Source organism: Aquarana catesbeiana, linkage group LG06 (genome assembly GCF_042186555.1).
Source record: "Aquarana catesbeiana isolate 2022-GZ linkage group LG06, ASM4218655v1, whole genome shotgun sequence".
Lineage (NCBI taxonomy): Eukaryota > Metazoa > Chordata > Amphibia > Anura > Ranidae > Aquarana > Aquarana catesbeiana.
The window spans coordinates 331,724,523-331,750,477 of record NC_133329.1 but is presented as its reverse complement, the minus strand read 5'-3'; the positions used below and the strand labels follow the sequence as shown (position 1 = coordinate 331,750,477).

Sequence of the window (25,955 nt, the reverse complement as noted above, 5' to 3'; positions counted from 1 at the left end):
CTGAAGAAGCTGTACACATGCCAACTAAAGGATTTTTTGCAGAACATAATTAAACTGTCAAATATGTACATGTACCAAATGTTAAACATAGGAAAGTGTTCCAGGTTATACTGCATAAACCAGAAAGAAATTCATCAAAGTTTAAACATTTTAATTGCAAGGGAACACCTGCCTTATGCCTGTAAGACAAAACAACTGACACAGAGGATCATGTATTTTTTGACCTTTGTCTCTACAATGAATGTCATTTTCAAAAGTTATTTCTTTCTCATACATCATGGGACACAGAGCCTCAGTAATTACTGATGGGTTATAGGGTATCACTCGGTGATTGGACACTGGTCACACCCTAGACAGGAAGTTCAACCCCCTATATAACCCCTCCCCTTCCTGGGGATGCCTCAGTTTTTTCGCCAGTGTCTTAGGTGTTGGTCACGTGTAAAGATGTGCTGTGCTGAGCTCCAAAGGGAATATCTTATATCCTATACTGGGGCAAGCCAGGCGAACCGGATCCATTTCAAAGTGTCCTTTCTAGGCCGAATTGGATGGTACCTGGGCCTCGTGTCCGAAGAAACGAGGTTTTACCTGTAACGCTTCTCTTTTTAGAGAGCTGGACCCCGCATTTAGAATTTGTTTTTTCTAGCCTTATTCTTGGCCGGGTGTTTTACAGGCCCAGAACTGCGGATCCCCTATCCATAGGGGCCCCAGTCTCTGAAGGTTTTCCAAACGGAGCCCTCCGTGAGAGGTAAAGATTGGGTCTGTATAACAGAATCTTGCAGCTGGATAAGGTAAGGGAGATTCCACAGAATTTTTTAATTATAGCAGGTTTCTCCTTTAGGTAAATGTATGCTATGCCTATTGTCGCCACCGGGGGCTGCCAAGAGCACATACCTTCACATGCTTGATTTGTCTGTCTCTCTGTTCACACTGCACAGCTCCTCCAGCCGAGCTCCAGGTAGGATGGGATGGGGGGGGGGGGGCTCTTTCCTCAGGGATATTCCCTTCCAGATTAGGGGGGGCCGCGGTGGTCTGAAAGGCGGTAGTATACCACACTAATGCCACCGCTATTTGGCAGACCCCATCATCTGCCGGCCTCTCTCCTTCTTCCTCCACCCCAGCCTCCCCTCCACGCTTGTCCCGGAGGGTCGGCTCGCGCGGGACAGCGCACTTTTTTTGAAAAACGAGGGGGGGGGGGGGCCGAGCGTTAGCGTGACGTCCGGCGTGCTTAGACGCCCACATCGCCGGCTGCACAGGCTATAAGAAGCACATTTTTTCAGGTGCTCACAGCCTATGGAGGGACACAGAGCTGACGGTCTCATGTAAGGTGGGACACAGGCATTCTCCTAGGCAGCATTTACTTAGAAAAACTTGACTGGACATTGGTAGCGGCATCAGTTGCTGTACTACATCACTCAGCAGTCTGTTTTATTTGTGTGATACCGATACTGCTTTTGGCACTTCAGCCCCTGTATATATTACACAGGAAGTTTTTTCCTCAACCATTAATGGACTAGAGGAAAGATTAATGGCCTTAATCGCATCTCCACTCAGTGGAAGAAAACGCACTAGGTCTTCCTCTGGTACCCAGGACCCTCAGGCAAAGGAACTCTGGGGAAAAAGGAGAGGAATCCCCTTCAGAGGATCGGGATGAGACTGACGATTCCTCTTCTGAGGAATCAAGTGGAGAAGGTCCCTTTTCAGCTTCTCAGGATGAGACGGTGTTAGTGCAAATTTTGGCTGGATTGGTCCGCTCCACATTTAAGTTGCCCGTATCTGAGTCAGTTAAAGAATCCTCCTTTAGTTTGGGTTCACTGAGGCCTCCTCAAACTACACATGCTTTTCTGTTTATGGTTACTGAAAAAGCTTATTTATTCTGAGTGGGATCACCCAGATAAACATTTTTTTTCCCCGTCTAAAAAAGTTTTACAACACTTTATCCTATGGAGGAAAAATTTACTAAGATGGCGGGTATACCGGCAGTTGAAGCCGCCATTCCTCCGTAAATAAGTCTGGCTTGTTTTGTCGACAACGCTCAGATACCTAGGGATCCAACTGATAAGTAATTGGAATTCCTGTTGAAAAGTGTTTTTTTCTTGGCAAGGTCCTAATAGCTCGACCTGCAGTGGCAGCAATCAGTCTGTCAATACTTGAGAGACCATGTTAAACAGGTCCTCAAAGTTTTACCTGAACAGCAAGCCCGGGGGTTTGCCAACCTACCAGCGGTTTTGTGTTTGCTGTTGACGCAGTCAGATTCTATCATCCAAACCTTTTGCTTGCGCTTGGGTTGGTACATATGCGTAGAATCTTATTGTTGAAAAATTTCAGCCGAATCACCATGTCAGGAGCTTCTGGCTGGGTTTCCCATTCATGGTGCACGGCTGTTCGGAGGGGATTTGGTATACGTCCCTCTTTTAAACAGGCTCTGTTCCCAGTGCCAGGAGCATCAGCCTCCAGGCAGTCACAACGGCCTCCTCCGTCAGGTTCAAGAAATAAATCTCAGAGTCGACCCAGGGACAAAAGAAGTCCTGTGGAAGGAAGCCTACTAGACAAGACGCTAAAGCCTTTATATGAAGGAGTGCCCCCGCTCGCTCGGGTGGGGGGGAAGACTGCTACAGTTCTCAAGGCTCTGGTAGGAGGATTTCCAGGACAGATGGGTGATGTCCACATTAACTCTAGGTTACAAACTAGAGTTCCGAGTATTCCCCTCTCCTCGTTTCCTATTGTTGCAAAAAAAGTTATCGTGGTTGTTTCCCACGCAAAAGCAGGGCTTGGGGTTTTATTCAACCTTTTCAGGGTTCCAAAAACCAAATTGAGATGTCAGACCCATTTTAGATCTCAAGGATCTAAACCGATTCCTAAAGATACGATCCTTTTGCATGGAATCGAGCCAATCGGTAGTCTCCATCCTACAAGAAGGAGAATTTCTGGCATCAATAGACATCAAGGACGCATACCTGCATGTACCTATTTTCCCTGCTCATCAAAAGTACCTGTGTTTCAAAGTAGAAAAACGCCACTTTCAGTTTATAGCTCTGCCTTTCGGGCTAGCTACTGCACCTCGGGTGTTTACAAAAATCTTGGCCCCTCCGCTGGCCAGATTAAGGGCCTAGATATAACGGTAATAGCATACCTAGATGACCGACTCTTGATAGAACGCTTGGTAGCCCGCTTGGACCAAAGCTTGGTCACCACAGTCAACTACCTGCAATACCTAGGTTGGATCCTTAACTCAGAGAAGTCTTCTTTGAAACCAGTGAGAAGACTAGAGTATTTTGGTCTGGTCATAGATACAGCCCAGAAGAGGGTATTTTACCCCAGGCAAAGATCAGTACCATAAAAGGAACTGATTCAGGTAGTCAGGGCAAAGAAAGATCCTCCTATTCGCCTTTGTATGAGGCTACTGGGGAAGATGGTGGCTTCATTCGAAGCAGTTCCCTATGTTCAGTTTCATTCAAGACTGCTGCAAAACAGTATCCTGTCTGCCTGGAACAAGGAAGTTCAGGCATTGGATTTCCTGATGAGTCTGTCTCCTACAGTGCGCCAGAGCCTCAGTTGGTGGTTGATACCCGAAAATCTGCAAAAGGGAAAGCCCTTTTTTCCAGTTGCCTGGACAGTGGTAACAACAAATGCCAGTCTTTCGGGTTGGGGAACAGTCCTGGAACAGCCGACTGTCCAGGGGAGATGGTCCAAGACAGAAAGGACCTTACCCATCAACATTCTAGAGATCCGTGCGGTGTATCTAGTCCTAAAGGCCTGGACACTCAGGTTACAGGGTTGCCCTGTCAGGATCCAGTCCGAATGCCACAGCAGTGGCTTATATCACTCACCAGGGAGGCACCAGGTGTCGTGCAGCCCAAGGAGAAGTAAACCAGATCTTAATCTGGGCAGAAGCATGTGCCGTGCATATTGGCAATCTTCATTCAGGAAGTAGAGGACTGGCAAGCAGACTACTTGAAGTCTCCGGCAGTTATTCCCAGGGGAATGGTCTCTTCACCCCGACGTCTTCTTGGCCATATGCCAAAGATGGGGGTTCCGGATGTAGACCTCTTTGCATCCAGGTTCAACTACAAGATTGATAACTGTGTCAAGAGCAAGGGATCCTCTTGCATGCTGGACAGATGCATTGGTGACTCCATGGCATCAATTCTCCCAGATTTATACATTTCCTCCTATTCTGCTACTGCCACGACTTCTTCGCAGGATCAGGCAGGAAAGGAAGTCGGTACTTCTGGTGGTCCAGAAGAGCTTGGTATGCTGAAGATGGCAGTAGGTCCCCCGGGTCCCCCGTGGACCCTACCGTCACGTCCAGACCTGCTATCCCCAGGTCCAGTGTTCCATCCTGCCTTACAAACGCTAAATTTGAAGGTCTGGCTATTGAAACCCACGTTCTGAAGAATCGTGGGCTTTCATTTCCTGTGATTTGTATCTTAATCAATGCAAGAAAGCCAGCTTCCAGAATGATTTATCATAAGGGTCTGGAAAGCTTAGATCTCCTAGTGTGTATCCAGGGCTTGGCATCCCAGAAAATATGTCATAAGTAGAATTCTTGACTTTCTACAAATGGGATTAGAAATGAAGCTGGCCTTGAGTTCCATCAAGGGCCAGGTCTCGGCCTTGTCAGTATTATTCCAACGGCCGCTTGCTTCGCATTCTTTAGTCCGAAGCTTTATACAGGGGGTAACGCGTCTTAATCCTCCGCTTAGGGCGCCCCTAAACCCCTGGGACTTGAATTTGGGTCTGTCAGTTTTACAGAAACAGCCTTTTGAACCAATACGTCAAATTCCCTTGGTCTTGTTGACAAGAAAGTTAATTTTTCTTCTACTAGAAGAGTATCAGAGCAGCTCTTGTAAAGAGCCTTATTTAATCATACACAAGGAGAGAGTGGTATTGTGCCCTCATCCTAGCTTTCTACCGAAAGTGGTTTCAGATTTTCATCTAAACCAAGATATTGTTCTACCTTCTTTTTCCAGATCCCTGTTCTACAGAAGAAAGGTCACTACATTCTTTGGATGTAGTAAGAGCAGTCAAGGCCTATCTGGAAGCAACTGCTCAAATTCGCAAAACGGATGTTTTGTTCGTACTGCCAGAAGGTCCCAATAGAGGACAGGCAGCATCAAAGTCTACCATTTCAAAATGGATTCACAAATGATTACTTAAGCTTACGGTTTGAAACAGAAAATTCCACCTTTTCAAATCAAGGCACTCTCTACAAGGACTATTAGTGCTTCTTGGGCGGTGCATCACCAGGCCTCTATGGCTCAAATCTGCAAGACCGCAACCTGGTCTTCAGTCCATACATTCACCAGATTTTATCAGGTGGATGTGGGAAGACATGAGGATATCGCCTTTGGGCGTAGTGTGCTGCAGGCAGCAGTACGAGGTCCTCAGGTCTGATTACACCCTACTTTGTGTGGTCCTCTCCCCTCAAATAGCATTGCTCTGGGACATCCCATCAGTAATTACTGAGGCTCTGTGTCCCGTGATGTACGAGAAAGAAAATAGGATTTTTTATAACAGCTTACCTGTAAAATCCTTTTCTTTTGAGGTACATCATGGGACACAGAGGTCTCGCCCCTCTTCTAATACACTTATATTGCTTTGCTACAAAACTGAGGCATCCCCAGGAAGGGGAGGGGTTATATAGGGGGTTGAACTTCCTGTCTAGGTTGTGACCAGTGTCCAATCACCTAGTGATACCCTATAACCCATCAGTAATTACTGAGGCTCTGTGTCCTGTGATGTACCTCAAAAGAAAAGGATTTTACAGGTAAAATCCTATTTTTATTGCACACACCAATCAGCCATAACTTTGACCATCTCATTATAAATGGCATCTGAAAGTTGGTGGGATATATTAGGCGGCATGTAAATAAGCGGTCCCTGAAGCTGATGCGTAGAAAGCAGAAAAAAAGGGTATTGCAGTTTGTTGTGCATGGGGCTCCGTAGCTGCAAACCAGTGAAGGTGCCCATGCTGACCCATGTCCAAAACCAAAAGCGACTACAATGAGCATGTGCGCATTCAGAAACGGACCACAGAGCAATCAAAGAAGGTGGCCTGGTCTGATGAATCACGTTCTCTTTTACATCATGTAGCTGCCCGGGTGAGTGTCTCTTACTTGGGGAAGAGATGGCACCAGGATGCAGTGTATGGGAATAAGGCGAGGCAGTTGGTTGCTTTGGACAATGTTCTGCTGGGAAATGGTGGGTCCTGCCATTCATGTGGATGTTAACTTGATACGTAGCACCTACCTAAACATTGCTGCTGACCAAGTACACTGCTTCATTGAAACCTTATTCCCTGATGACAGTGGCCTATCAGCAAGGGTAATGTGTCCTGCCACACTACAAAAATTATTCAAGAATGGTTTGAGGGACACAATGAGTTTGAGGGGTCTGTGGGCTGTGCTGGAAGAAAAGTCAGATTCTTGGAGGCCCCACCTCACAAATCACAGAATTTAAAGGATCTGCTACTTGACTGGTGTCAGATACCTTCAAAAAGGTCTAGTGGCACTCATGTCCTGAAAGGTCAGGGCTATATTGGCGACAAAAGGGGGATCTATTCAAAATTAAGTGAGTGATAAAAGTTATGGCTGATCTGTGTAGTCATAACAGGTCCTCAAGAGTAGGGGTATACCTACCCATAAGCAAAAAAAATAAATAAATAAAAAAGTAATTTAAAATTTTCCTCAAATACATGTTGCACATCTAGAAAAATATAAGTGTGATTAAATAAGTCTTTGAGAACAAGTCAGAGCCCCTCACTCTATAAGGTGTATGTTATGCTGCAATAAGAGGCACAATTTCATAAGCACAAGTTAGTCACTAGCTCTTGATACAACATTTCAACATTTTTGTCACGATTAACCACAGTAATTTAGCCAATTAAAATCACAAACAGTACAAGGAAGGAAATTACAGAAGAGTTAAAAAAAAAAAAAAAAATTAAGTACTACTGTTCATCCTGGTTGAAAAATGCATCTTATTGTATAAGCGTTTAAGTTTTCTTTGTACAGAATTTACCTTTTGACCATTGCTGCTTTGTGGTTAGAATTGGGTCTACCAAAAGTTAAACACGTCACACTATCCCTTTTGTAATTTTGACTCATGCAGCCAAGAATCCCTAGTTATCTTTAGGTCATTGTGACCGTTCTTCCTGCCAAATCAGCTATCTACAAATCCATGTGCTTTACATTTATGCAGCATTCATAAGCGATGATCAGCAAAGCTATACAATTTTATTTTCATGTTGTTGTCTAGAGTTTCTAGCATTTCGGTGTTGCATAATTGGGGAAGAGGAGAGGTTTAGCACAAGGCAGAACAGGACTTAAGAGTTGTAAATATCCTCCAGGGGCTCAAAAGGGAATTCTACCAGACTATGAAGCACCAGGGACAGGTCCCCAGGTTGGACAACTTCTAACCACTACCGGCCTGGACCTAGATATTGATTTAAAGAATCTAGCTATAGTGGGATTTTCCAAGGGAGAACATTGGAGAAAAACACTGATAGCTGCCGCCTGTACTTTTAAAGTACTAACTGAAAGACCTTTGTCGACACCCTCTTGAAAAAATTACAAAAGTGAAATTAAATTGAAGTTACATTTTTTTTCCAGACTTTGGAATAAATAGCTCTAGTAACTGGCTTTCTGCAATTTACAAGGGTCTTGACCACCTTGTCAGAGAACCCTTAGTATCTTTTCTTCAGATACCAAGCTGTCAAGTTCAAGAAAGCCAAGACACTAGACCCTTAGACAATAGGTCTTGTCTTTTCGGGAGGCTCTGAGACCAGCGTCTGCAACAGGGAGAACCATGGCCTCTTGGGCCAAAAAGGGGCTATTAGGATGAGATCTGTTTCTTCTAGAAAAAACATCTGGAGCACTTCCAGAATTAGCCTGATCGGCGGGGAAGGCTTAACGGAGGCTGAACGGCCACGTATTCACTAGAGCATCGATCCCCAACGATTGATCTGCTGGATTCAGGGAAAAGAACTTCTCTGTCTTGCAATTGCTCAGATTTGCAAAAAGGTCCGCTTCGGGACATCCCCATCTGTCAGGAACAAACCGCAAATTTTTCCAGATGAAGGGACCAATTGTCCCAACATAGCCAGTAGCGGCGAGATAATCTGCCAGACAGTTTTGCGTCCCTTTCAGGTGCACTGCTGTGATCAAGGCCAGATTCCCTTCTGCCCATAAGATAAGATCTCCAGGGTGATAGATTGAAGTATCCGACTCCTCATGCCTCCTTGTTTGTTGAGATATGCAATAGTAGCAATATTGTCGGATAGAATCTGGAGATTGTGACCCCCGATTTCCATCTGAAATGCCTGCAAGGCTCTTTGAACCGCCAGAAGCTCTCTGATTCGATGAAGCTCTTGCTTTTATTGAGGACCATTTTCCCTGCGCCATTGTGTTGCTGAGAGGGGCTCCCCATCCCCAGGAACTCCATTCATTGTGATCCTCTGGGATATTGGAATGGACCATGGTAGACCTCTTGTTAGGCGAAGTAGCGACCTCCACAAGCTTCTTTTACCATGGAGGGTAAAACAAACCCTTGATTCCAGGGAACTTGCACCCCGTCCCAGTTCCTTAGTAGAAACCGTTGTAGTGGGCGTTGATGAAATCTTGCCCATGGCACTGCGGGAAAGCAAAAGGCCATCAGACCTACTGCTCTTGAGATTTCTCTCAGAGAGACCGACTGATTGGTCTGTATGACTGACATTGTCTGAATCATTTTTGAAGGGGAGGGTTTGAAATTGAAGGTGCCAGATCTCTATCCCCATCTTGACAGCTAGTCTCAAGAATCTTTGGCAAGCTGGATGAATAGGGGTGTGCAGATAGGCATCCCTCAAATCCAACGTGGCCATGAAGCAGTTTGGGTAAAGCAGGTTTTTGATTGAGAACATTATCTCCATACGAAAGTGCTTGTACCTGATCGAACGGTTTAGAAATCGGAGGTTCAGGATAAGACTATTTCCCGATCGATGGCTTTTTGATGACAAATATATGTGAATAAAATCCCTTGCCCTGCTCCAACCGGGGGAACCAGGACCAGGACCTTTTGATCTATCAAGTCTCCAATTTGGAGACCCAGGGCCATCGCTTTTACCCGATCTTGGGGAGGGAAGGTGACCAATAATCGGTCTGGTGGCTGGCAAGAAAATTTCAGCCTGTACCCATTGGTCACTAGGTCCAGGATAAATGGACGAGGTGACTGCTGCCCACTGTGGGAGAAAAGCCCTCAATCTTCCTCTTACTGGCAGACAAGAGTCACTGCGGCTTGGCGGGTTGTTGAAGAGGGTTAAAAAAGACTCCCCTACCTTTACCTCTGCCTTTGTGCCCCATCCAATGCTTTTTGGGCCTATTGTCCTTTTCTCTTTGACCCTGCTGCCTACTTTGGGCTGGTTTAAGATTCCCAATGGCTGAGTCCTAGGCACTGTGTAGAAGGATATCTCCTCTTATCCATCGGATCCCTAAGTGTGCCCATATCGTCAAACGCTGGGTCTGAGTTTTTTTTTTAATTTTGAAAGAGGTGCATCTAACCTAGGATTTTTGTTCCACCACTGCTCTGCGTCCTCTTCAAATGGAAACCTTTTTAGGTTACCGGAAAAGAATGGTTTTCTCTCTTGATTTTCCCACTCCAGCTTGATAGTATCAAGAAGGAAACTATACACGGGGAATGCTGGGTTGCATTTTGGGGACTTTTCCTTTTAGTTTTTATCTTGCCTTTTGCTGTCACTTTTTAAATAGCTTTTTTTTTTTTTTTTTTTTTTTTGTTTCATCAGTCTATCAATTAAGGGTGTGGTTAATTGCTCCCAGGTGACTATTTAACTTGTTGTAGGACTCAGTTGAGCGTGCTCAGTTTGAAGCTGTGGAGCTTGGTGTAAGTGGAGCTTTTTTAAGTGGGAGTTATAAACAAGAGTTAGAGTATACAAGTCTTGCTGTCTGCTGGTGTGTGTATTGCTGCTGTCTGCTGGTGTGTGTATTGCTGCTGTCTGCTGGTGTGTGTATTGCTGCTGTCTGCTGGTGTGTGTATTGCTGCTGTCTGCTGGTGTGTGTATTGCTGCTGTCTGCTGGTGTGTGTATTGCTGCTGTCTGCTGGTGTGTGTATTGCTGCTGTCTGCTGGTGTGTGTATTGCTGCTGTCTGCAGGTGTGTGTATTGCTGCTGTCTGCAGGTGTGTGTATTGCTGCTGTCTGCAGGTGTGTGTATTGCTGCTGTCTGCAGGTGTGTGTATTGCTGCTGTCTGCAGGTGTGTGTATTGCTGCTGTCTGCAGGTGTGTGTATTGCTGCTGTCTGCAGGTGTGTGTATTGCTGCTGTCTGCAGGTGTGTGTATTGCTGCTGTCTGCAGGTGTGTGTATTGCTGCTGTCTGCAGGTGTGTGTATTGCTGCTGTCTGCAGGTGTGTGTATTGCTGCTGTCTGCAGGTGTGTGTATTGCTGCTGTCTGTTGGTGTGTGTATTGCTGCTGTCTGTTGGTGTGTGTATTGCTGCTGTCTGTTGGTGTGTGTATTGCTGCTGTCTGTTGGTGTGTGTATTGCTGCTGTCTGTTGGTGTGTGTATTGCTGCTGTCTGTTGGTGTGTGTATTGCTGCTGTCTGTTGGTGTGTGTATTGCTGCTGTCTGTTGGTGTGTGTATTGCTGCTGTCTGTTGGTGTGTGTATTGCTGCTGTCTGTTGGTGTGTGTATTGCTGCTGTCTGTTGGTGTGTGTATTGCTGCTGTCTGTTGGTGTGTGTATTGCTGCTGTCTGTTGGTGTGTGTATTGCTGCTGTCTGTTGGTGTGTGTATTGCTGCTGTCTGTTGGTGTGTGTATTGCTGCTGTCTGTTGGTGTTTGCTGGGTTGCATTTTGGGGACTTTTCCTTTTAGTTTTTATCTTGCCTTTTGCTGTCACTTTTTAAATAGCTTTTCTTTTTTTTTTTTTTTTTTTTTTTTGTTTCATCAGTCTATCAATTAAGGGTGTGGTTAATTGCTCCCAGGTGACTATTTAACTTGTTGTAGGACTCAGTTGAGCGTGCTCAGTTTGAAGCTGTGGAGCTTGGTGTAAGTGGAGCTTTTTTAAGTGGGAGTTATAAACAAGAGTTTAAAACAGGAGGTTATAACAGGGGTCATAGTACCTGTGTAGTGTGAGTATCTGAGTGTTGTCTGAGTAGTGTGTGTGGATCGTTAGTACTTGTGTATTGTGTACCTGTGTATTGTCTTGAGTATTAGTGCCAGGAAGCTAGTTGTTAGTTAATTTGGACAGGGTAAAATCCCCAAATCCTCACTAAATTTAATAGGTACGATGCCCGGCGGGTGTGGAGAGGCGACTCTTTGTACATCTTGCCGCATGTATGCGTTCCTTGATCATCCGATCGAGGGCGAATACTGCTGTGCAAAATGTAAGCACATTGTTTCCCTGGAAGCCCAGGTTCTGAGTCTGGGGAAGCAACTGTCAGCACTGAGAAGTCCCTCCATACTAAAGGTGAGCCAGGAACGTACACGGCAGGTGCCGGCAGGGGCCAGCACAGAGGCGGGTGGAGACAAAGAGGTGCAGGCACTAGCAAAGAGTAGATGGGTGACAGTCAGGAGGGGTAGAGGGGGAAGTGCCAGGGAGGCCGATCCAGGACTGGAGCATCCCAATAAGTACGCTCCATTGAGTGACATTGGTGTAACCAGTCAGGGACCAGCACTGCTGGAGTTGAGGGACTCTCCTAGCTGCCAGGGGAAGAACTCCTCCAGTGAGAGTGGGGGGGCAGCAAAGGGAAAGGAAAGACAGATTCTGGTGGTAGGGGACTCAATTCTTAGAAGGACAGAGAGGGCAATCTGTAACCAAGACCTGAAGCGCCGAACAGTATGTTGTCTACCGGGCGCTCGGGTTCGGCACATCACGGATCTTGTGGATAGATTACTGGCAGGGGCTGGGGAAGACCCGGCTGTCATGGTGCACGTTGGCACCAATGACAAAGTCAGAGGCAGATGGAGTGTCCTAAAGAACGATTTTAGGGACTTAGGAGCTAAATTGAGGAAAAGGACCTCCAAGGTAGTGTTCTCAGGAATACTACCGGTACATCGAGCCACACCAGAGAGGCAGAGGGAGATTAGGGAAGTAAACAAGTGGCTGAAGAGCTGGTGTAGTAAGGAGGGGTTTGGGTTCCTGGAGGACTGGGCCGACTTCTCAGTCGGTAACCGGTACTATAGAAGGGACGGACTGCACCTAAATGAGGAGGGTGCAGATCTGCTGGGAATGAAGATGGCCAAAAAGTTAGAGGGGTTTTTAAACTAGGCGATGGGGGGGGAGGGTCCAGAGACAGTGATAGCCAGCGCGGAAGATATTCCAGAGGGTAGTATTGGAGGCATTAGTGGTAGGTTAACCAAAGCACAAAAACACAAGGTGAGTATAGTAGCAAGTCCAAGTTGCAATCTTGAAACACCCAATACGAGGACAATATGCGACCGGTCTAAACTATGTGGCATGTTCACCAATGCCAGGAGCCTGGCGGACAAGATGGGTGAACTAGAGATACTGTTGTACAAGGAGGATTTGGATTTTGTGGGAATTTCAGAGACCTGGTTCAACAGCTCTCATGATTGGCTGGCAAACATTCAAGGGTATACCCTATACCGCAAGGATAGAGAGGGTAAAAAAGGGGGAGGGGTATGCCTATATATCAAGAATAATGTACAAGTGAATGTGAGAGATGACATCACTGAGGGGGCTAGGGAGGAGGTGGAATCTTTATGGGTAGAGCTCCAAAGGGATGAAGCTAAGGGGAAAATAATACTGGGAGTATGCTATAGGCCCCCTAACCTGAGGGAGGAAGTGGAGACGGATCTCCTATCACAAATTGGATTAGCAGCAAGGATGGGAAGTGTTATCATAATGGGGGATTTTAATTATCCAGACATAGACTGGGCGGAGGGAACCGCGCATTCATTTAAGGCTCGCCAGTTCCTTAATGTCTTGCAGGACAATTTTATGGGTCAGATGGTAGACGCACCAACTAGAAATAAAACATTACTAGATCTACTGATTACCAACAATACAGACCTGATAACAGATGTGGAAATACGGGGCAATTTAGGTAACAGCGATCACAGGTCAATTAGTTTCAGTATAAATCACACAAATAGGAGACATGAAGGGAACACAAAGACACTGAATTTCAAAAGAGCCAACTTCCCTAAACTACAAACCTTGCTAAAAGGCATAAATTGGGATAAAATATTAGGAACAAAGAATACAGAGGAGAGATGGGTTTGCTTTAAGAGCATATTAAATAAGGGCATTAGCCAATGTATCCCATTGGGTAATAAATTTAAAAGAGCGAACAAACATCCTGGATGGCTTAACTCCAATGTAAAAATGCATATAAAAGCAAAGGAGAAGGCCTTCAAAAAATACAAGGTTGAGGGATCATCCACAGCATTCAGAATTTATAAAGAATGCAATAAGAAATGTAAGGGTGCAATTAGGATGGCTAAGATAGAACATGAAAGACACATAGCGGAGGAGAGCAAAAAAAATCCCAAGAAATTCTTTAAGTATGTAAACAGTAAAAAAGGGAGGACAGACCATATTGGCCCCATAAAGAATGAGGAAGGACATCTGGTTACAAAGGATGGGGAGATGGCAGAGGTATTGAATTTATTCTTCTCCTCAGTATTCACGAGTGAATCGGGGGGCTTCAGTAACCAAAACTGCAGTGTTTATCCTCATGACACAACACAGGAAGCACCTACATGGTTAACAGAGGACGGAATTAAAATTAGACTTGAGAAACTTAACATTAATAAATCACCGGGACCAGATGGCTTGCATCCGAGGGTACTTAGGGAACTCAGTCAGGTGATTGCCAGACCGTTGTTCCTAATTTTTACAGACAGTCTATTGACTGGAATGGTGCCAGCTGATTGGAGAAAAGCCAATGTAGCACCAATATTTAAAAAGGGCCCAAAAAACATCCCTGGGAATTACAGACCAGTTAGCCTAACATCAATAGTATGTAAACTCTTGGAGGGGATGATAAGGGACTATATACAAGATTTTAGTAATAAGAATGATATCATTAGCAGTAATCAGCATGGATTCATGAAGAATCGTTCTTGCCAAACCAATCTATTAACCTTCTATGAGGAGGTGAGTTGCCATCTAGATAAAGGAAGGCCCGTAGACGTGGTGTATCTGGATTTTGCAAAAGCATTTGACACAGTTCCCCATAAACGTTTACTGTACAAAATAAGGTGCGTTGGCATGGACCATAGGGTGAGTACATGGATTGAAAACTGGCTACAAGGGCGTGTTCAGAGGGTGGTGATAAATGGGGAGTACTCAGAATGGTCAGGGGTGGGTAGTGGGGTCCCCCAGGGTTCTGTGCTGGGACCAATCCTATTTAATTTGTTCATAAATGACCTGGAGGATGGGATAAACAGTTCCATCTCTGTATTTGCAGACGATACTAAGCTAAGCAGGGCAATAACTTCTCCGCAGGATGTGGAAATCTTGCAAAAAGACCTGAACAAATTAATGGGGTGGGCGACTACATGGCAAATGAGGTTCAATGTAGAAAAATGTAAAATAATGCATTTGGGTGTCAAAAATATGAATGCAATCTATACACTGGGGGGAGAACCTCTGGGGGAATCTAGGATGGAAAAGGACTTGGGGGTCCTAGTGGATGATAGGCTCAGCAACGGCATGCAATGCCAAGCTGCTGCTAATAAAGCAAACAGAATATTGGCATGCATTAAAAGGGGGATCAACTGCAGAGATAAAACGATAATTCTCCCGCTCTACAAGACTCTGGTCTGCCCGCACCTGGAGTATGCTGTCCAGTTCTGGGCACCAGTCCTCAGGAGGGACGTACTGGAAATGGAGCGAGTACAAAGAAGGGCAACAAAGCTAATAAAGGGTCTGGAGGATCTTAGTTATGAGGAAAGGTTGCGAGCACTGAACTTATTCTCTCTGGAGAAGAGACGCTTGAGAGGGGATATGATTTCAATTTACAAATACTGTACTGGTGACCCCACAATAGGGATAAAACTTTTTCGCAGAAGAGAGTTTAATAAGACTCGTGGCCACTCATTGCAATTAGAGGAAAAGAGGTTTAACCTTAAACTACGTAGAGGGTTCTTTACTGTAAGAGCGGCAAGGATGTGGAATTCCCTTCCACAGGCGGTGGTCTCAGCGGGGAGCATTGATAGCTTCAAGAAACTATTAGATAATCACCTGAATGACCGCAATATACAGGGATATGTAATGTAATACTGACACATAATCACACACATAGGTTGGACTTGATGGACTTGTGTCTTTTTTCAACCTCACCTACTATGTAACTATGTAACACTGTAGCCTTTTTCTTATGCAAACCTTCGTACAAAAGGTCATGTTTAGACAATTGTACCTTCTCCTACATATCAAGTGTCGTATAGCTAGCCTTTAGTAAGTCATCCACATCTTCCAATAACTTATACCTCGAGCCCCTTATGGATTCTCTATGCTTGGGCCCAGTATCTGACCCCGAGTCTACCCACGGGTAGATCTGGCTTCAGCCTCAGAGTCTTCACTCTCCAATCCCTGCTGTGGAGCTCTAGGACCAGCTGGAGTCCTAACTGGAGACGGACCCTCTGAGGGGACTTGGATTTTAGCAGAGTTTTAAATGAGCTGAACATTGACGTAAGCTCATCGTTAACAGAAGTCAGCATTTTATGATAGGAGACTACCGGGTCATCCTTAACTAGGCTGTCTATACAGGTGCGACAAATTGCTGTGCTCCATGAGCTCAATTTGTTTCCGCAAACTGCACATTTCCTCTTGGCCTGCAAAGAGAACAAAAATGACCCCAATGTAATTTACCTCACATACACTCCGTAACATCTTGTGCAGGAGAGAGGAAAATGTGCCCCCTTCACCCAGTCCCTACTGGTTACAAGGGGGGGGGGGGGGGGGGGGGGGGGGACACTCACAGGATTTTCATGAAAGTACAAACACTTCAGGCTTACCTGTGATGTGCTGGTGGTGGAGCCTGCTTCCACTGCATGTGCAGGTATTGCAGAGGAGTCCATCCCGCCCCTGTGGTGGTTCGCAACCTCTGCTGGGCTTCACCCGTTTGTACACCAGTCTCCCAGCATTGCTGTTCGATTAGAGACCGGGAACAAACCTACTCACCCGGTGGATGTGCCACTCGGTCGGAAAGAGAAGGTATGAATACCAACCCCAATCGCCACAGGAGTCACGCTCATAAGACTTAAGGGAACCAGTTCCAGGAAACATGTTACACACACCCCCCTTCCGGAGGAAACACTAATGCTGACATGGGGCCTGGAGGACCTCCCTTTTATCTGGTGGAGGTTAACAGGTTTCCTGTCTAGGTAGGAGGAGCCCTAGGTCTCCTGGGCTGTCCTGGAAGATGCTTAGAGAAAAATTTTTGACTTGCCTGTAAATTCCATACCTTAGTGTACAGAACACAGGGAACGTATTAATACAGCATGCGTTATAAGCTTGCACCCTCAGGCCACTGGCAGGCTTTTGAGAACACGCATCACCTTCTGGTGCTCCTCCCCTATATTCATGCCCTACTCTGAGTCCTCAGGTTTGTAGTAAGCAATGTAGATTAACAAGGAAGGTTTATGGACATGTGGCCTGTGTCCTGTATAAGATATGGAATTTACAGGTAAATCAAAATGCCTTTTATCTTATAGAACAGGAAGCGGGCAAGTTTTTCATACATCGTGGGACATCCCCAGGCAATGGATACTAATTGAGACGGAACACTGAAAACATCCTTTGAAAGAATTTTCTTGGGCATAATAAAACCTTGTTGTTATGAAGTATGACAGGGAAGAGACGCTAGTTCACAGACACATCTGACAGACATGATAACTACCAAAAAGGCTATTTTGCAGGCTAGAATCTCTAGGGAAATATCCCAGGTTTGTTCAAATGGTGGTTTCTGCAGAGCAGCGATAATCAAATTAGGGTCCCTGGGAAGCACAGGGTGCTGCAAAGGGGGGCTAACATGAAACACCCTCAACATAGGTCCTCACAAGAGAATGAGAAGTCAAAAGGCCTTTAGACAAGAATAGATAAGGCCATACTTTTTCTTTTGGGGTGCCAAGAGCTAGATTCTGGTCAAGACCCATCGGCAGTAAGGCCAGATTGTGAGGCACAGTGTAATCTCAGGTACTGAGTTCTAAACCTAACAGCTTTCCATAAATACTATAGTCAAAAAACAGCTACAGCGCCGGTAAGGGCATCAATAGACGTCCTCCCATGATCTTTGTGCTCGCCCGCCCCCCGCGGCACATGGGCGGTGCTCTTTGTGATAGTCTAATCCTTCGGACTTGGATGATCGCAAAGCAGGGTAAAAGGCCAATCACAGCGGCACTTTACCACGTGATCAGCTGTCAGCCAATGATAGTTGGTCACAGAAGTAAACAGAAGCCAGTTATCAGCTTTTTTTCTCCTCACGATCAGTGTGAGGAGAAAAGAAAGCAGGTAACCAGCTTCTGTTACAGAGACATCAGTCCCAATCTGTGCCCACCAGTGCAGGAGAAAAATTACCTGTTACCTTTTTTTGTTTTTTTTTATTTTTTGTTTCTTTAGCAAAAAAGAAAAAACCCAGTGGTAATTAAATATCAAAAGAAGCTCCATTTGTGTGAAAAAAAATGATAACTTTTTTTAGCTTGGGTACAGTGTTGCATGACTGCACAATTCTCATTCAAGGTGCAACAGCTCTGAAAGCTGAAAATAGGCCTGGGCAGGAAGGGGGTATAAGTACCCAGTAAGCAAATTGTTAAAATATGAGCTCACTGAAAACAGATTAAACATAACCTTTATGCTCCATGCACACTGGCTTAAAAAAAAAAAAAAAAAAAAAAAAAACTTTGCTTCTACAGGAGTTGTGTTCTGCCTGTGGAAACAGCTCAATGTTATCCTGTGTGTCCATACATTAGGACATAGAAACATATTTTGAGCTCAACGTTGAGGCAGAAAAAGAAACCCCTTCTGGTTCGCCTTTCTGACTGGAGCTTTTATCTCCTAAACTTGTCTAAACTTAGTACAAAAAATACTTTATATGAGCGTTTTTTTTTTACTCCCAAGGGAACAGACTTTAAGCCCAGTGTGCATGGAGCCTTCAAAGTTTAAGAGTTATGGCCTCTAATCAACAAAAATATTTTCTGTTGCTCCCCCCTGCAAAGAACTGCAAATACACAACAATCCTGCCAGTGAAGACCGCCTTTTTCTTCTGATTGGGTGACAACTCCTCTGCACTGCTCCTGAATTCAGAGCAACGTTGTACCCTTCATGGTTTCAGGATTGCCATATAATGGGATGAGAAGACTTTGCAGTGTGTGTGTGTGTGTGTGTCTCTCTCGATCTGCACTGTCACTAAAAATTCATACCAATGTAGCTCAAAATCCCCCCAGCACTGTGAGCTGCAGTATAAGGGAGGCCATGTGAGAGACACACACTAGGAGCTTTTACCCACATAACTGGATTTGGGGCTCATTTAGAATGTCACACTGGAGCCATTTCATGTACTTTAAGAATCATATGTTCTAATCCTCAAATACAATCATACCACTACTGACACGATACAAAGTCATCATAAAACATACTTTTAAAGTAAAAAAAAAAAAAAAGTGCCCTATAGCCTTTCATATACTATCAAAAGTTTACTTCCAAATGATCTCCGTTAAAAGTGAGCAGCTGAGTTGAGTTAGCTTTTACTGAAGGGTATAAAATGTCAGGCCACATTATTTAGTTAGCTTTTAGTTTCTTTAATGCATTTAAGACTTCAATGATGAGCTTTTCCTGTAGCAGTTTACTCAATCTCCCACACATTTAATAAAGGTATTACTTATAAAGCTGAAGTTAGAGATTTAGACTACATTCTGAAAAATTCATCAGTGGAAAGTGACACCAATTCTGGCTATGGTAGCCTTCAAATGGAGCAATGAAGAAGATCTGTCTCCCTTACCACACAGAATGCACTGTTTACTATAGTTTTCAAATGATTACATTTAGTACCTTGGCCTAGTCTTGGAGTAGTATTAGGAGAAGCAGCAGCAGAAGGGATCTCAAGTTCCTGATAGAAACAAAAATACATCGTCAGATTTGCTGTCCAAAACAGAGTAGCAGTTCTAAATGACAAGGCCACATAGCAAAATTCCAGATTGGGGTCGTGAACCACAATACACCCTAGACTCAGACAAGCTAAACATTTTTTCTAAACAATTAAGGGTACATTTAGCAGTTGTAGAAGTATATGTAGGGGTGTTGCAAAAAAATAAACTTATCTCGAACAGTAAGCCAGATTAAAGACATATGGACTGCAACAGCTCAGTACTGTGGGTGTTAAATTCAGCAGTTTTCCATTTACCTTGAAGACTGTCAGTAAATACAATTCAGTATACAGGTGCTGAGGATTTAGGTCACATAACCACAAACTGTAGCAATGCAGGTATTGGTTTTTACACTAGGCAGGTACAGTCATTTTACAGCTCTCAATTCCATCAAAATTTGAGACGTGGTATAAAATCTACATAAAAACCATATGCAGTAATTTGCAAGTCTCAAACCCATATTTTATTCACGACATATCAAATGTTTAAACAGAAAATTAAGCATAAAAAAAAAAAAAAAAAAAAAAAAAACAATTTTGAAACTGATGGCAGCAACAAGTCTCAAAAAAAAGCTGGGACAGGGCACCAAAAAGCTGGCAAAGTAGTACTAACAAGGAAGAGCTGGAAGAACATTTTGGCTTTTCCCCCTCGGTTTTCACCTGGTGCAATAATCTCAGAATTAGATGTACTGAATCCAACTGCTGTGTGGGACAGCAGGGGAGATTTTTTTATTTTTTTTTGTGCGCGCTAGGCTCCATTCACATCTATGCATGTTGCTTTTGAGTGTTTCTGCTGTGCTTCCCATGGTTTTACCGCGATTTCACCTCAATTTGCGTTTTTTTTTTATTTATTTTTTGGAAAAAATTAGTTTGGCAGATTTAAAAAATGCAAATCGAAGCAAAAAAAAAAAAAAAAAAATTTATATATATACACACACACACACACACACACATATATACATATATATACACACACACATATATATATATATACACACACATACACACACACACACATACATATACACACACCCCAAATGTTTTTCTGCAGCTTCTCCATTGAATTCTATTGAGCAAAAAAAAAAAAAAAAAAAAAAAAAAAAAAGAAAAATCACAGAAGTGATCAAATACCACCAAAAGAAAGCTCTATTTGTGGGAACAATATGATAAAAAATTTGTTTGGGTACAGTGTTGTATGACCGCACAATTGTCATTCAAATTGCGACAGCGCTGAAAGCTGAAAATTGGCCTGGGCAGTAAGGTGTCCAAGTGCCTGGCATTGTAGTGGTTAAAAAAAAGTCCTGACCCTTTCCAAAAATGCAGAGGCAAAAAAATGCATTGATGTGAACGTATTCTATAGGAATACATATTTTAAAAAATGTCCTGCGTTTCTGCAAAAAAAGATGAAAAAAAAACCTCATTTTGTGAATCGAGCTTTAAACTAGAAAGAGAAATAGAGGATAAATGAAAACATGCATGTTTTACAAAGAGTTTGCCTGCAGAGTTTATTGTAGACATACAAGAGTTTTCAGACAAGTAGTACTTTGTAAAAATATATATCAGTCATGCTACTAGTCTCCGGTCTATTCAAATTGGATCAGCTTAAAGTGGGGTTCCACCCAAAAAAAAAAAAAAAAAATATACAAAAAAAATTTGGATTTTTTTTTTTTTTTTTACTTGCCTCTAAATGCCTGTTGCTAGGTGGTCCCTCGTAGTCTGCCTCTTCCAGTGCCTGGGCTGGTGACATCACTTCCCCCTCGGCACAGGAAGGGCTCAGCTCTGCTCCCTCCCTTCTGTCAATCATCTGGGACCCATTACAGGTCCCAGGTGACTAAGCGGCCAATCACGGCGCCGCTCGCGCGTGCGCAGTGGGTGCCAGGCTGTGAAGCCACAGCCCGGCGTCCACAGTTGCAATGCCGGCGCCGCTGAACGGAGGAGGAGACGAGCAGGGCTTCGATCCCCCGCATCGCTGGACCCTGGGACAAGTAAGTGTCCAATTAAAAGTCAGCAGCTGCAGTATTTGTAGCTGCTGACTTTTAATTTTTTTTAAGGGATCTTTCACACGGGGCGGATCAGTGATGATCCGCTCCGTGAACACCCGCTTGCTCGGCGGAGCGATCCCCGCTGAGCAGGAAGATGACAAGTCCATCGCTGCACAGGACCTGTCAGAGCGCCGCTCTCCCCTATGGGGGATCGGGTGATGACGGACCGTAGTGTCCGTCGTCACCCGATCCGAAAACGGATGGAAAAGTAGGGTTTTCCTCCGTTACACTTTTCGGATCGGAGCGGGTCGGATGTCAGCGGAAATGTCACCGCTGACATCCGACGCTCCATAGAGATACATGTATGTCCGTTTTTCATCCGAAAACGGAAGGATGAAAAACGTACATACGGATCCCTCGTGTGAAAGAGCCCTTAGACAGCAAACGCTTCTTATAGCACAACTGAACTTTTAGCAAATTACTGATTATATTTGCTCACCTTGGACTTCTTAGAATCTGGATCAAACCTTTCCAGAATCTGCTTAGCCGTCTTGTAAGTTTCTTTCTCCATAACCTCTTCAAGCTGCAATTGAACATTACAAGTGAGTTTGCAAAAAAAAAAAAAAAAAAGTATATCTATATATATATCTATATATTAAATTTAAAATATCTTAGATCAAGAAAATGCAGGTATCAGCTACTGCACAACATAAACAGACGTCGTCACAAAATAGATTTGTTTCAAAGAAGCAAAAAGTCAACATTAGACAGCAGGGACAGTTTTTGCACAGTAAAGAAATACCTCATTCTTTTCACAGAGTAAGGCAAATAATCTCCCAGGCTGATAACTATTGCCCCACCAAGAGTAGAGTGATCCTGGAGAAACGGAGGGATGTATCCTTTAGATCAAGCCACATTGGCTTTTACTAGACGGATGTCCACAGCAAACTTTCACTTTGTATTAGGTTTTCTAACAATTAAAGATCCTGTAAAATTTCTATTTCATGAATGCAATTTTCTGCATCTTCACAATAAAACCCAAAAGACGGTCCAAAAGACTTAAAGCTGACCTTCAGTCATTTTGTCATCTTTCATCTATTAAATCTTCTGCCCTTGTTGTTTTAACTTTGGTCCTTAAAACTTTTTTCCTGCCAGTAATTACCGTATACAGCCTACTTCCTCTTTGTCTGGTAAAAAGCCTAGGTTTATGACATCATGCACAGCTCTCTGAGGGCCAATGAGAGCTGCACGGCTGCAGAGCTGGAGGTGTGCCTCAGTGTGCAAGTTAATCCAGGAAGTAAACAGGCAGCAGCTTCAGCTGCCCACAGTTGAAATGGATGCAGCCAGACTCAGTGGAGGGAGATTTCTGCAGCATATTTGGCAAGTAAAGAATCGATGTATAAAATATGCAAAGTGGTTGGGGGGAAGCTTCAGAATGGCAAAGATGTTATTACAAAATTATGTGAGCAGACTGCAGGTCCTCTTTAAACAAGGTGGCCACATATAGGTGATAATGTTTTATGCTTAATACTTCTTTCTTATAGGCAGACAGAATAAGAATGGGGATCCGTGACAAGTGTCGATTGAGGTCTGTGAAATCATTGTCAATGTGACAATAAGGGGAATCTCTCTAACAAAGTTTTAGGGCAACTCCACATTGCAAACCAATGAGAGGTTTTATTCCCATCTACAAAAAATAAAAATAAAAAAAACCACCACATTAAAAAAAGTTTTGACTAGACTTAAACTTTTGAACAGACATGCCCTTCTATTCAGAATCTTACCATTAGTCAAGTGGCTATGCATTTCATATCTAGGGATCAATGTGGATTGTTCTGGAATTTAGAAGAACAAAGTCTAAATTTGCATAAAATCAGCCTCCCAGATTTTAAGACTCTAAAAAAGGTGCTCTGAGAAAAAAATAACTAAACAGTAGTGGTGCACCAAAACAAAAATTTGGTGCCGAAAGCAAAACCGAAAATTCAGGATGCACTGGGCTGAAGCCGAAATGGACAGTTTAAAAAAAAAATTATATTGTATGTAGGTGCAAGTTTTCTGATCGGTAGAGCTGGTTCACACCGGATGCAGTTCAGTGTGTTTTTTCTCTTAATGTATGGACAGTGTTTAACATGGATTCCAAAGCATTAATTCACACCAGTGCAGTGCGTTCCAGTGCAGTCAAAGTAAAACATGTTGCATTTTTTTCTGTATGGAACGCGGCAAAACACATTGGAAACACGCGTCCTCAATTGTGATGAAGACGCATAAAAACACAACGGAATGCATTGAAAACACTCATGCAGAAACACATTCGGAACACAGAAATCGTGGTGTGAACCGGCCCTTAAACGTGTCAATGTGTATACAGAACCAAGTTGTTCATATTGGACAAAGATCTTTTCCCCAGTTTTTCACAGTAAAACAAATTGTTTTAAATGCACTTTCAAAAGCCAATCAAGCTTTGCCTCAACTCAAAACTGTCAAGTATAGGTAATCTATTAGCAGATATAATGAGTGCAAAGATAATGCGTGCTCAACAGCCACCTCACGTAACGCGTAGCAGTACTTTTCCCTTATCTTCAGCTACTTGAGCTCTTAAAAACGAATGGATAGAAATGTATCGCTGGTATTTAACGGTTTTATTGCAAGGAAACACCAAATGTTGCTAATTGTTTACATATAATGAGGAGAATAATTACATGCAGCAACTTCAATAATGGAATCTGCAAAAATCTATCAGCCATCATTATCGGAAGTTATTAGACATGACAGCAAATGACAGGCAATTCCTCAGATTTATTTCCTTGTACCATTTAATGCTATTAATTTAAAGAAGGTCGTTAGCCAAGCGCTTTGCTGAATAAAGTCTCGGTGCCAATTAACTGCTGTCAGCATCGATTGTAGATTATTTATTAGCAGAAGCAATTAGCTTGCTCCAAATGCTGTGAAAACTCAATAAGAGGAAAACATTTCGGAAACTTGCCTGCTTGTCTTTAAAGGTTAAAGCTTCATTTTCCATTAGGGCTGAAAAATCTTTATTTCCTTTTGCTAGACTCCTTGAAGCAGTGCTCAGAGCTGTGGCATCAGAGTACAAAAAAGCAAAATCATTTATACATGCAGATTTCATGTAGATTGTGGCTATTGCAAAATCTAGTGAATAGCAAATTAGTAAGAATGGTCACCACAGTGCAGGTTCCCACAGAGGAATGAATGGGCAGACTTCTAGTAAGGGGGGTACTTAAAGTGGAGATACATTATCTAAATTAAAAACTGCTAGAGAGTAGATTGTTTGGAAGAACAGGCACGTTTCTTCTACCATATAATCTGTTCTCTTTAGCAGTTTTTTTTTTTTATTTGTATACACTGCATGTGGTACATACACAGTACAGTACTTCCCTGGCTCATTAACCTGCATCTATAAGATGCTAAAAATGGAGCCAGGTACCAGTATAACTCCAATGTGCAAGCAGTGGAGAGAAAATACTCACCAGATTCCTTGCATTACTGTACAAGGAGATACTCCCTCGTTGATCGAAACACTAAAGAACAGCCTCTCAAATTTTCAACATAGGAGAAGCCTTGAAATAACTTTCCTGGTCTCCAGGAAACCCCTGCTAAAAAATGACTCTCTCCAACTCATGATAAATTTGTGCGATAGTCCGTGGGAAGAATGCTCCTTACACTTGTAATTGGGAAGGATTACCCTCTTACAGATAGCTCAAAAGATCAATGGTGTCAGTGAGAACTTATCTGAAGCGCAGAAATTGCTCAAGGAACCCCTAACAACCTCCGGGATCCATGGAACCCCGATTGAGAAACCCGGCTTTAGAATGTCACTCATTGATGCCTCACTTTTTTTCTTTTTATTTAACAAAGTCAGGTTAACATCTAAACAATACTTTTGTGATTTGCTTATGGAGCGTGGTGAATTTGCAGATATTTTATTTCTGTTTTTCTTTGAATAATGGCTGCTGCCTTTCGGATTGAAATTGTTCTTTAAATAAATAGATTAGTAGTGATAACATTTCTGGAAAAAGAAGACTGCAAGAGCGGGTTTTCCATCGCGCTGGGATGTCAATTTGAACAGCCTCCCCATTTTATAATTTTTTTGCACCTAGAACATTACGATGTTTGCATTGAACAAGTGTTCTAAAAAAAAGGTACACACCTATGACTAGTCTTACAAGCACATCAGGAAAGTCAGATGCAACAAACATCCAAAACAAACCTTTCAAGTGACTGGTTACTAGAGCAACAGAATAGAGAACAAAAAGCTACAGAAACAGGAAGAAAAAATAAAAGACAATACAGCATTTATAACAGATTTCAACACTGCAAGAAACTGGAGGCAATTGTGAAGCACCACTGACCAATATTATTGAAGGATGAAGTCCAGGCCAAGTTACTTCCTAGTAAACTGAGGTTTATATGTAGGAGGGCTCCAGCCCTAAGGAACAAACTGGTTCAGGTGTGCGTTGGATCCCCTAGGAAGAGGGGATTCTGCAGATGTGGCCTATGTAACGCAGTATCACAGAAAGAGAACACACACCAATCTCAAATCGCACACAGCGCGAATACAAAATCAAGTCGTTTATTGCATATGATAGAGCACCTGCGTACTGAAATGCCCATGTGGGCTGCAGTACATAGGGAGGAACACGTCAGTTAGAATGGGGGGGACATATTAGAAAGGGTTTGAAAAACAGTTTATCCAGACATTTTGGAAACCACCACAACTGTGACCATAGAAGGCCTATCTTTCATGGAATTGATAAGGCGAATCAATGAAGAGGCTCCAATAAAAAAAAAAAAGGGGGGGGAGATCACAGAACCCTGTGACTCCTTACCACATGATCAGCTGTCGGCCAATGGCAG

General features: G+C 43.4%; 1 protein-coding gene across 2 annotated transcripts in view; it reads right to left on the bottom strand.

The window, feature by feature from the left end:
- Positions 1 to 25,955, bottom strand: part of LNPK (lunapark, ER junction formation factor) — a 142,150-nt gene that overhangs the window by 47,760 nt on the left and 68,435 nt on the right. For both annotated transcript variants that reach the window (XM_073633849.1, XM_073633850.1), the window contains exons 6-7: positions 21,580 to 21,663; positions 19,005 to 19,062 (exon numbers count right to left, since the gene is read on the bottom strand). In XM_073633849.1, the coding sequence (XP_073489950.1) occupies positions 19,005 to 19,062; positions 21,580 to 21,663 (142 nt within the window). The remainder of the gene's footprint in view (positions 1 to 19,004; positions 19,063 to 21,579; positions 21,664 to 25,955) is intronic.